Source organism: Phytophthora infestans, genomic scaffold (assembly GCF_000142945.1).
Source record: "Phytophthora infestans T30-4 supercont1.54 genomic scaffold, whole genome shotgun sequence".
Lineage (NCBI taxonomy): Eukaryota > Oomycota > Peronosporomycetes > Peronosporales > Peronosporaceae > Phytophthora > Phytophthora infestans.
In genome coordinates this window covers 458,582-471,314 of record NW_003303705.1, presented here as the reverse complement: position 1 = coordinate 471,314, position 12,733 = coordinate 458,582, and the positions used below count along the sequence as shown (strand labels likewise).

Below are 12,733 nucleotides of genomic sequence, written 5' to 3'. Positions count from 1 at the left end.
TAAATGGTCCCATTAATATTCTCTCTCCGCTGACGTTCGTGACCTGGAAGGTATTGTGATCGACCTGGTCCTTGAGATTACTGTAGGCACACACTTCTCACCTCGCGTGACCCACAGTTTCTCATGTTCCACCCACTTCAAACCGATCTGGCAGTTCCCAGGTATCTCCGGGGCTCGATCCCAGGTCGTCTTATCTGCCCTTATGATCCTCATCTTAGCTCCATACAACAGCCGCCGTCCGCTGAGCTGGATCCGCATCTCGTCAGGGAAACAAAGTGTCCCATCCGCCAGATCCAACCTCACTCCGGCTGGTACCATGAAATCCATTCCGAGGATGGCGTCTTGACCAGCGAGATCTCCAACCCAAATATCGAACCAGTACACCAAACAACCTGCCAACGTGATCTTGATTCGCGTTCTCCCATTCGTACGGTACACGCCTTCACCAATCCCAACACAATCTTGGATCCGACTCCCATCCACTTGGCACCCAACCTTACGAGCAAAGGCGGTATCTAGTATAGACACCTCGGCACCACTATCTAGGAGTAGGATTGCTTTTTCATTGTTGATCTTGCCCCCTACCTTGGCTTGTCTGAACCACTTTCCCGGAGCATGGTACTTCCAATATCCACGGGACTCTCCTGTTAGCAGATCCATGGATCCAACATCCTCAGATCCATAGGATCCAGTGACCTGACAGACCTTAGGTGGATCTGCAGTGACTTCACCCTTGGTAGGCTCAAACCATTGACCATGTTGGCGTTTCTCCCAATAACCACGTGCCTCTCCCCTTTGTAGATCCAGGGTTGAGGAGACTTCGGATCTGGCAAACTCATCCACTTGGCGCAGACTAGAGATCTTGGCAACTGACACTTCATGTAGATCACGTGTATTATCGACTGGATCTAGGGTCCTGCTACCTGGATCTAGCGATGTCTTGTTCACAAATGCATAAATGCAATACCTAGAACGCTCGGCTCGTACCGGATTCAAACCCGGCGAGCGTCCTAGTTTAACATATTCTCGGCCACTTCTGGCAACATTCCTCTGTGCTTGGCTGGATCAAACCATTGGCGGATCTGGTTGTAGCATTCTTCCATCGGGCACTTGCCGGCGTCGTGAATCTCGCCACAGCCGCGACACACGTAGAAGCAATGATCCCCGAGATGACCTTTCTTGCCACATTTCTCACAGACCAGATGTTTCCAGCATCCAGATTCGGTGTGCTTCCGGATCCGCACTGTGAACACCTGACTTGTGCTGCCCCGTCCATGAGATCTCGGGATCTGTACATCCCACGGTCCCCGGGTACGGTATCCCCCGGTCGAGAGTTGTCTCCTGTCTTCGCCGTTCGATCGTTGGACGCAGTGAGACAGACTCGACGGTAATCGCCAGGGTCGGAGTCCGAACCGTCGGATCCTGATTCAGTTCCTAAGTCGGGCGCCGTGACTTGGTGGACACGTCGAGCTGGAGCCGTAGGCGTCGGAGCCTTTTGGCGATACTTGCCGGATCCGACCGCCGCCTTCTTCTGGCGGTGTTTCGCGCGATCCACAGCCCGCAGCACTTCTTCGAGCTCATCTGTGTCTGGAAGGCGTAACAGGGTCAGCCTGTCGGCCAGATCCACATCTCCCAACGTCTCGATGAAATGGTCCACATGTTCCCGTAGTACCTTGGATCCCCCATCCTTGATCTTCAACTTGGCCCGTAGACCGGCCACATTTAGTCGATGTAGGTATTCTAGCGGGGATTCATTCGATCTGCGGCGAGCGTGGTAGTATTGTCGTGCCACCGACACTCCCAATCCACAGTACTGGGTCTGGAAACTGCGCAGCAAATCTGGCCACTTGTTCCTGGTGGATCTACCCAGCTGCCGATACCAATTCCTGGCTGGCCCCGCTAGCATATCCGCAAAGGTCAGACACTTCTCGGCATCCGACGCTTGATCTCTCATGAGGGCCGACTTGACCTTGCTGATCCATGTTCGCGCTCGATCCTCGTCTTGATCCTTGCCCGTGAACTCCTTCAGATCCGATATGGCTGAGATCCGTACCCTCTGGATCATGGACGATCCACCCGCCCCGGCTGCGGCCGTTGCTTCCACCGCTGACGAAGGGGATGGCCCATCCAGATCATCTGGGTCGAACTCATCATGGGAGCTGTCTCCCTCCACTGACTCCATCTCCACGTCTCGTGCTCCATGTTCGTGGAGCACTTGCGCTTGTGGCACGGGCGCTCTCATACCCTGTTCGGCCAGAAACCGACTCATCGCAGCTTCGAAGTGTCGCTGCAGGGTGCCTGAGGAGGTGTCGGAAGAGCCTGTGGCCGGCTGGTCCACTGGCGAGACAGGATCCGTGAGGCGATTACCTTGAGCCCGATCTGACGATAATTCCACTGGCTTCTTGTCGGATCTGGCTCGATCTTGGCTGGATTGTATCAGATCACGGGTAGGGCGTACTGGATCCCGAGCCTTCACGCTCACAGGGACTTCCTGTCCCCGGATCCTCGCCCGCGCTTCCAGCATGGATGCCCCGGAGGGTCCTAAAGTCATGCGTCGTGGTTCGGACGACGTATCTGACTCATCCTCAGCGGCGGATTCGTAGTTCGAGGACGCAGCTTGGCTGATCCTCGGCGACGACACTGGATCCATAGTGCGCGACCTTTCTCCGGTGATGGACTTAACTCTGGCAAAGAGGTCCCGCGTCGCGATACTATGAGATCCAGGTCTAGCTCGAAGATATCCTCTGCGTCGAACACACCAGCTACGATGCCTGACTCCGTAAGCAAACGTAATAGATCTTTGACTGCCACCAACTTGTTCGCCGTTTTCGTTGGTGCTCCTCACCGCTTCCCTTGGATCGTCGATCTGTCGGGGATTCAGGATCTGCAGGACAGGATCTTGATGCAGGAAGTCGCGTAAAGCTTGGTGGCGATACACAAACTCGAGATCCTTGTCGGACCAGCTTGACCTGGATCCAGCTTGGTCTTCTTCCGACTCTGGAGCTTGCATCTTCTTCCGCGTAGTCTTACTCGTTTTCGTCTTCTTTTTCGTTTCTTCGACTAGCGGGCTTGGGTTTAGGTACGGTGTTGACTTAACCGGTGAATCTGCAAATGCATACCGTTTCGCCTTCACTTTCCCTTGTTTTGTTAGCGGATCTTGACTTGCGTCAAGATCCGCAGGGGTCCCCGAGGGGACCTGGGGAGGATAGAGAGGTTTCTCTTCTAGATCCGGATCCGGATCCACCTCTCTTCCGTCGACAGAGTTCCTCCCACAACTCCATCGATCCGCGGATCTTGTTTCATTCAGCAGCGTCTTCGTCGATCCGACCTCCGACGACGCCTCTTCCCCTGGCTCAATCTTCACTTGAGCATCTTCTTGGGACTCACGGTGAAATCCCGAGTCACCAAAAGATCCGGGCACGCGCACCATTGTGGTGTAGCGGGATCAGCAAAATCTGCGAGATTGCCGGATCCAACTTACCAACTGCGCCGAGACACCGGCTAACGGAGGGGGTCCCCCGATGATCCGTGTTCTGCTGAACTTTCCTCACCTTGTGTACCCGTCGGTAGGGCGGGATCTGCTCTCTCGGTAACTTCCGAAGAGTTCAAGTGGTGAAGCTTGAGTGTCTTGGCGAGACGTGGGGATGGGGTGGAGCAGCAGTGGAAAATCTTCACTCTGCGTCCGTGGATAGTTCCGAATCCTAAGCGAATGTTCGAGCTTATGGATCCGGGGCCTAGATCGTGGATCTGGTCGTAGGGTTGCCTTGCGGGTGTGTCCCTCGCCTTTGCGTTTCCTTTGCGTTGTACTTGCCGACTCCTGTGACGGGATCTTGAGAGTTGAGAGCCTCTGGGGTATAACCGACCAAGTAGTAAATTCGGTTAACCTGTCGGATCTGCACAAGTAAAGGAAAAGCTCACTAGGTTGTAGGATCTGGCCAATGTATTATTCAGTTATCACTACCAACACTAGATTCGCAATTCCCAACCTTCTCCGAGCTCGTACGGCCAATGTAGTTCCGGTTCTTGAGGGGAGGAAGGCACTTGCGTGTTACTGTGCAAATTGGGGTCTGTATTGATACTTAAGCCTATACCTGCCTGGATTTCTACCTTCTATGTCTTTCACTTGTTAAATTCCCTACCAGGCTCGGCTGCATGTCCCTTCTTCCCTTGACCCACCATCCCAGCTGTATTATCTTCAGATCCACCGGATCCATGGCGTATTCATTATGGTCACCCTATTATGGGTACACTCATCCGGATCCAGGTCGCTTGGATCCACTTCACTGTAAGAGCACACTCGTCGTGGATCTGAGCTCTCCAATCATCCTACATCATCTTGCAACCGTCTGTGATCTCCATTGTCCCACGAAAGTTCGAGATCCACTACCTCCATCATCCCTGTACCCTGGATCCAGGTCCCTCCATGCGGGATCCCCCCTCCTTGGATCCGAATTCGGAAGTATGGGATCCGGGACACCTCGCGGTGGATCCGGACTTCTTGTTAGCCGTGGCTACCAGATCCACCTTCAGAGGGCACCTACCATCATTCGTTCATAGGATCCACACTCGATCCACCCTTACATAGTATATCCCATATCCATCTAAGTGAATCCAGGTAAGGGTGGATCCGAGATAAGTCTTGGTGGATCTCGCCTTCCCGTACATCACTCATACCAGATCCATCGTCATTTCGTACGAGGTGTTGCTCGTCATGGCTAATCGACCACAGGCAACTTGCATCCGTGCCAGACAACCCAAATCCTCTCTAATCACTTGAAATTGTCACTGATTCGGGATAGTGACCCCGCGTCAGGTCCATTCTCTTATTTCTAAGAAAGCACTTCACCACAGGATCGAACCACCGACCTATCGCTTGTGAAGCGAGTGTTCAACCGCTGAGCTGTTGTCGACGACTCGGATGAGTCAAGAGCATAGCTCTTAGCGGTTTGCAACTCTTGGAGTAGGCGCGGAGCGCGAGCGTAGGTCTGAGGCCGCTTGAGAGCAAGATGCGCGCTGCGCTTGCAGAAATTGGGCCGTGGGCCGACGACGAGAAGTTGGGCATCAACGATGCGTAGGCGTTTGTGAGCTCACGGAGCTGTATAAACGCTGGTGTGAGGTGTAGTAACCTCCGCCGTCTTAACAAGACGTGACCTCGCTGAGGAAAGTTTCGAGAACGGAATGTTCTCATCTTAGTGGGGGGGGGTATACATGGTGTAGAACACACAGGGGTACGGAGTACCCGGAGAGTTAACAAACTCTCATTACATAAGTTGGAGAGTTAACAAGGTCTCTCAGTACGTTGGCTGAAAGCCACACGTTATGCATTTGATTAGGTTTAGCTATGCTACATAGTTAAAGAGATACATTTACCCCTTGGCGGCTTGGCCGCAATAATAGTAAATAAAACACTTTTGGTTTTGAAGCATAAAAGTTAAGGTATTATCTTTGAGCTCTGGTCTTGGGCTGTAAGCTCCTTTGGATAAGTAACTTAGTATTAGTGACACCTTGAGGCGAACGTCTTCCTCTGACGCTAAAGCTACGACAGCCCCGCTGCAACTGACCTCGCACTGTTCGCGCGGAAGAGGCCATTGCCTCGTGACACAGTACTTTGTGCCAGGCACGAGACCAATCTCATGCCGTACGCCTCGATCTGGTGGGAGTTGGGTTGGTGGGTGTTTGTACACCACATCCGCATACTCCGTCACCAAAGAATACACCGGATCCTTGGGGTTATTAACGATCTCAGAACCCAAGCGCGTCTGACGTTGCTTGTTTAGGTCTTCCAGGACGTTCTCGTCCAAGACAGAGGATGAGTTCAGCTCCTCCCGAGTGGTCTCAGGTCTCATGAGCACCATCTCGGCAACCTTTCCAGCCTTGAGGTTGACCAGGAAAGACTCGACCGTCATTTCCTCGAGGTTCAGTATCTCTGCAACCTCTGGCAACGGTTCCAAGTGGACACCAGATGCCTTGACGGGTAAACCGGTCTCGCCATCGAAGATGTGATAACACTCTTCCACCGGCCTTGTCGGAGGAGCCCGGGCCCTGGACTCTGAGTCGCTTGAAGCGACGTCGTCGTCGACGGCGACCGTGACGTGGAGCTTTGCTACCCACGTCTGGGGATGTCGGCGCTCCGACATCCGAGGCACTCGTGGCCTCGTGTGGCATTCTGTTAGCCACACAGGAAGCGTATCCGACGTCTTCCTCTTCAGTTAAGGTCTGGGCGACCGTGTGTGGAACTCTGTTACCCACCTTGAGCACACTATTGTCAGTGTTCGTGACAGCTGCAGCTGTCTGCGGAACTAAGTTACCCGCTTGTGGACCTAAGTAACCCACTTGGCCAGCGCCTCCGCTGGGCGCTGCCACCATAAACCATCCTCGGAGTCGTCATATACGTCGACGACTCCCAAGCATCTGCCGGATGCTTTGGTACCCTCGCAACCCTTGCGGGCGCTCCGGGTCCTGACAGAGGTGGGAATATGACTCACCAATGCTCTGTCGGACTGCGTAGGGCGTCTGGCACCGATGGCCTTGCCTCACCAGTCAATCCAGGTCTCGTGCTCCTCAAGCCAGGGCATGCCCAGGATCGTATCACATGGATCCATATCGAGATTAGTGAACAGTTCGAGGCTCTTCAAACTTGACGGCCAGATCCACTTGGACGTTGGGGATAGTGACGACGTTCCCGTCGGCCAGTCGCACGGACACCGTCCCGTTGCCCTTGCTTTCTCTCAAAGGATCGAGCAACTTGTTGCTGCTACGAGCAACCGACTGGCGGCGTGCGAAATTCTTCGACGCCCCAGAGTCAATCAAGATTCTAAAGGGATGATCGTATCCCCGTACACATCCGTGTACTACGAGCAACCCGCCGCTGCTCTTCGCCGATTCGAGAGTGCGAAGACTCTCAGGGGCTAAGTCCGCGTGGTACGCGCCACCCGCGCACCCATCACGAAAACTTAGTTCTTCCCCAGCAGGGCGTCCCGCCCCTACTGATTCCCGGCGTTCCTCCTGGCTTCTGCCAGCGACCCTTGAGGATGGGCTTGGGGAAAGACCGTCTGCGGAGTCTTTCCGCGGGACAGTCGCGCTTGAAGTGACCCATCTTCCCGCAGCCGAAGCAGCGGATGTCACGCTGTTCGGCGGACCCGAGTTCCATGGGAACTGGTCCGTTGAGGCGCGTTCGACCGGGAGTCGACAAAGAACTCCCAGGCCACGCTGAGGCCGGCGTACGCGCCTGGCGATGGCTGTACTATTCTTTAGGAGCCACTTGATTTGCCTGTTCAAGGGTGTTTGACTGCACCCGGAACAGCTGAGTGCGTGCGGGGCCCACTCGAAGGCCGTCCATGAACACAGTCATCTTATTGTGTTCGTTGAGTGGGGTTCCCACTAGGGACGCCGTGAGTTCCCGTATCTCTTGGACGTACTCGTGCAGTTCACGCCTCCCTTGTTTGCACGAGAGGAAGCGCGAACGTTGGCGGTACTCGTAGTTCGCCGGGAGGAACGCGGCTCGGAGCTGTTCACACAGCTGAGCCCAGGATGTGAAACATCCAGGGGATGTTACCTGTGTGTACACCCAACTCTCAGCCCGGCTGCTAAGGTTGGAGAGTGCAAAAGCAACACGCAGTTGCTCGGTCGAGATCAGAGCCGCGTCCATCGCGAGCTCTACTTCTCGGACCCAGAAGTGAAGGTTCTCGCCTTCCTTTCCTTCATACGGCTTTACCTTCAGCCGTATTGGCTTCGGGTGAGGCGGATTTGCTTCCGCCGCCGGAGCCTGCAGGTTTTCCCGCACATGCGCGATGAGACCCTGCTCGTACGCGTCGAATGCATTGACGCGCTCGAGCTGCTCAGCCGGTGTTGATACCACCAGGCTCTGCAGGGCCTCCATCCCGAAGATGCCTGCCATCTTCCGAACCGACTCGAACTGTGAGTCGTTCATATGGGAGAAGTCGTTCCTATCCATGGCAACGAACTTCGGAGAGGTTCAGGTAGTCTACCCGCGGTGGCGTGGATTGACTACAAGTGCTACCAAGTGTGACGGTGTCACACAGCACCTTGCGCTAGAGGAAGTTAGCTTCCGAGAGTATACAAACTCTCAGTGAACGGCTGTTCACAGGCTCCCTCTTTATCAAAAGAGAGCGAAGTGACCTATTTAAGGTAGAATGTAAACTGAGTATATTTATAGGTAGATAAAGCTTGGGTTTAATACAAACTATAAGTCACCCATAGAAATGTAATGTCATCAACCAATGGTTGGCCTTGGACGACCTTGGTACTTTGTACCAAATATCCCGAAGTATGACGTGTCAGACTTCTGAAGTGTGACGTGTCAGACTTCATGTAACCAGGGTACACTTAGGGCTACGTACCCCGTTACATGCGGGGAAACTACTACCACACACCGCACAGGAAAGTGTCTTCAGCTCGTCGCCTTCTTCGTAGCCTCTAACCGCACACCCCACACTTAGTCGACTCTGCTGGCGCTGACGAACTTCTCTTAGTGTATTTTCCTACGCAAATCGGAGGATGGCGATCGTCTCCAAGCGAGACGAGAGCCAACCGAGTGACTGATACTAATACTCATAGTCAATATCATATACGACGGTAGTAGTAGTCGTATGCTTTCTATTGTAGTAGTGGTAGTATTACTGAAAGGAATGTTTTGGAGAATGCTACTAATCTGCTTTCTACCCTACCCTGAAAATAAGCTAGAGCTGTAGAACAGTCGTTTTGTTAAGTAAAATAAAGATAAAAATAAGTGATCGTGTTCCCTCAGAAATTTTTAGCTTAGATCGAACATGGCCTAAAATTTAAAGTTTAGCTGAGAAATAAAACAAATTTTATTCTCAAATTGCTCCAAATTTACTATAGTATTTTTGGAAGAGTTCAGACGGCAAATGGAGCCCGACAACCCACCAAGCGGAGACATTGCGGCCGTCGCAGAGGCTAAGCTATCAGAGCGCAAGCGTCTTAAACACAGGGAATATGTGAAGAAATCGTACAAGAAGAAGCTTGTACGTTGTGTGTTTTGTAAGAACCTTGAACGTAAGTCATTGTTGCCGATTGAGGAAGTTGTTCGTGACAGACGACGCTAGAGAATCTTCGGCGCGAACTGGAAATGCTGGACAAGAAGTATGCAGTGATGCTTATCTCAGGTGGCGGAAGTAACAGACAGAGTGATGAGGACGGTTCCACTGGAGCTCAAGCATCAAACATGCAAAAGTACCTACAGGTAACGGAGCTAAAAAAATGTATCAGCAGGAGAATGGGCGACTGTACCAGCTCAACGCATACCACATGAAGGTCGAAAGCCGCATGGGCCAGCTGATTGATGCTTACGAGGCGGCCAAAGAGCCGCTGCCCGGGGTTTCTACAGGTCGCCAGTACCGTATTCGCCCGATGTCTACTGCTGCCTACACTAACGTGGTCAACATTGCAATGAACGACGTACTACGCTTTGCCCGTAGTCCGGAGAAATTAAGTACTGGTGCCCGTGTGCTGGGATGGGCGGATCAACGTGAGGTTCACGGACGCACACTTAAGTTTGCTTTGCAGAAGGAGTTTGGCCTCTCACCTCTCAACTTGTTACAAAGAAGCTGGGAAATATTCTCTAACCCCGAGGAGTTTTCTAAAATCTACGGTGCTGCTTTGGATGTGCAGTTCTATGCGCTGCAGCATATTGATGCTGATACGAAACTCTTCTTTCGACGCATCACTACACCAGCAGACAGCGCCCGAGTTGTCAAAACAGTCTTCTTGCTTGCGAGAAGGCAGATCAAAGAAGGTTACCTGCTGCTCTTCCGGTCTATTGATAAGGATCTTGTGCGCTTCGAAGAGTTTGATGTCGGCGGCGTACCAGATGTCAACTTGAACGATGCTCCAGCGCTTAAGCTGGCGTCCTCCGACATGTGGATCGAAAAGTACATTTGGGTTTTGTTTTACAACGTACCCACCGAGCCCAAGAAGTGTCTGTTCCACTTTGGCGGGACTGCCACCACCACGCTTTGGCTGCGCGAGGTTCTGTTCATCGCGGTTCGATGGGAGAGCATGGCCGTAGGCTCGCAGTTCACACTCACTGCAGAATGAGTGCGGTGATTATTACGAGTGCAGTAGGTAAGCAACTAGCTGAAATTCACCCCAGTTATGTTGACTCCACCATCTAGAACTGTGCGTTATTTGCCGAAAGTGCTTTATCAAGTCCACGCCAAATCCATCGCTTCGGTTCTCAAGTAACGTCCAGGCAAACATATCCAGCCAGACAACTCGGTGCTGATATGTTCTCGAATTTATGATGACCTGCATTCATCTTTGGGCTTCGTTTTTAGGACCGACAAATCCAGTAAAGCCGAACTTTTCATGACCCAATGCGCGAGTCATCGTCATATATCCGTCTTTAGTCTGAAAAACCGCGACATCAGTACCAAGGTCTTCATAATTGTATTTTGTCCTGGGCGCTGCAATTCACGGCAAAACACGCGGTTGTTCTCGTTCACAGTTTGATTATCGTGCGGGTTTTGGAAGTCATGCCTCGAGAATGGAGAGCTTTGTGCCCGCGATCAGATGTTTCTTGCGCTGTACGTCCAGGAAAGAACTTGCAGACGGAATACTGCAATCTTTCTCTTTCCAGATGACAAAAGTACCTCTGCGTTCAAAGATCTTCAAATGGCTTCGTAACATTCGTCTGCAGTGATCGAATTCAATTCTAGCCCGGAACTCGAGACTGGTTCTCTACGCGTTTCTTTGTAGATTCCTCTCGAACTCGACCCGTTCAAACTGATACTCGCAGCAGCCAGCATCTTGTTGAACATCACATGTTGGCTATGGATGGGCCGCAGGTTGGTGCATTCTTCCTATCCAATCCTTCTTTCTCGTAGCTTGCAAGTTTTTAACGTGAAGTGCACGGACCGTTACAGTAAGACCTCCCAGTGTCGCCACTGGAGGTCGAGACTGCATGTAAGGCAACGGCGCTGATTGTTGTATGGCCAACGCACGTTCGTGCTTCCTTAGCTTCTCTAGCTGTTCCTACATATGATACAAGTTTTACTGACGTATTCTCATGCAATGAAAACGAACAGATCGCAATGTAATACAGGCGGTTAACTAGCTCTCGGTGTCTGCGCTTGCGAGCCGCTTCGACTGCCGCAGCTCCAGAGGTGGGGGAGAGGACACGTTGTCGACTATTTGGGCGCTCCGAGCTGCAGTCGACGAACGTGACCCCATAGAGCCAAACGAAATACTTATTCCAGCCGTACGTGTGAACGAAGGCGGCAGTTTTTTTATCTGCACATGCTTAATCATTTTAGCAAGTTTCCCCCGATTTATTTATCGCGACCTGGTTCTCGAGGTTAAAATGGTTCATTTGACATTGTAAAGCCCTGAAGAACACTTGTGGAGAAGCACTGCGTGATGCTTGCCATTAACGACACTGAGCGATCAATTGATTATTGGGCGACCTGTAAGAAAGAACAAGTACAAGTTTGTACGTGCTACTTTGTTTTGATTGGCCGAAAGTGGTTGTGCTCAAGTGTCCTCTGACATTTCAGTAACACATGTATTGGAACTTTAAATTGACTGAAACTAATCTACTAAGGTTTTGTTCTGAATTGGCTACTGTTGCATATCGAGCCAATGTCTGCTACCGAGCAAGCTACAAAAGTAGCAGATGGTACTGTGCCATTTTGGCATGATTCCACTGGAATTTTCAAGGGAATACTGTCGTATACCTCCTCTTCCTTCAAGGGTCAGGTAGTCCGCGGCTGTTCAGGGAGTACGGTCTTGTTCAGTGGTTGCAGGAACGGTAGATAGGGACACTAGTAAGTTGTTATATACGTTTGTTTATTGGCTTGGCTTCCTCTTGAGTAGAAGGAGGGAAATATAAGACTGAGAGCTAAATTGGAAGAGAGGTCTAACACCTTCTCGACCTTACATACACTACACTACTTCTTATACTAAAAAGAAGGATTCACTTCGTTTGTCGTCAATCCTCGTGGGACAGCGGAGAGCTTCTTGGAAGGGGCTTGATGACGCGAGGTGCTTTTGGGCCCACGACGCCAGGACACCATCGTTCAGAGATCTCCTTATAGGAGCACCCTAACGGGCTCGGTCAGGGGCACGTGCGTTGTCGGGTTCAACGGAAACCATCCTGACGGGACGGCCGGACGAGGGGTGATTCCAGGGCCCCGAGTCATCCCGTCGGGAGGCAGAGCTCCTGGAATGGCCCCTCCGTTCCCGGGTACGGGACATCCTCCCCGACTTGTCGTTTGCCGTCCTCGGCGAACGGATCCTCTGCGTACATCCCTCACGTTAGCTCTATTGACTCCGTCGTTAGTAACGTCGACAGGCAGGTGAGGCTGGAACGCTTCAGGGTAGTCCTCGGAGCAGTCCTCAATGTAGTCAGGGTCGGCGGCCTGAAAGTCATATAACACCTCGATGTCGTCGTCGACCCGTAGACGTTCGATGTTCCGGGCTTCGGCCATACTACGCTTGAAAGCGTTTCGGCGGGTACTTGTCAAAGCTAGTTCGACTAGTACTTGAGGGGAGATGGTTCTGAGAGGGCTTCCCTCGTCGTATTGGCGACAAGTTTGAGATACAACACCGGCGACCACCACGACAAGAGTGTCGGCGAGACTCCAGCCAGTCCACTCGAGGCAGTAGTTGGTAGCCAGTAGGAGCAACAGTACAGCCCCAACACCCACTGGTCCCAGGAGTACGAACTCCACCAGATCAAAGACGTTGACCGGGA

At 52.2% G+C, this 12,733-nt stretch overlaps 2 protein-coding genes across 2 annotated transcripts; one reads left to right on the top strand and one right to left on the bottom strand.

Annotated features, from left to right (window-relative positions):
* Positions 1 to 8,888: 8,888 nt before the first annotated feature.
* PITG_17423 (uncharacterized protein) lies at positions 8,889 to 10,077 on the top strand (the record flags this gene model as incomplete). The annotated part of the gene is made up of 2 exons (XM_002896693.1): positions 8,889 to 9,005; positions 9,250 to 10,077. 2 exons carry the CDS (start codon positions 8,889 to 8,891, stop codon positions 10,075 to 10,077), a joined length of 945 nt encoding a protein of 314 aa, XP_002896739.1.
* Positions 10,078 to 10,384: 307 nt separating this feature from the next.
* Positions 10,385 to 11,676, bottom strand: PITG_17422 (uncharacterized protein; the record flags this gene model as incomplete). The annotated part of the gene is made up of 3 exons (XM_002896692.1): positions 10,385 to 10,389; positions 11,065 to 11,271; positions 11,661 to 11,676. The coding sequence occupies 3 exons, from the start codon at positions 11,674 to 11,676 to the stop codon at positions 10,385 to 10,387; spliced, it is 228 nt and encodes a 75-aa protein (XP_002896738.1).
* Positions 11,677 to 12,733: the final 1,057 nt, after the last annotated feature.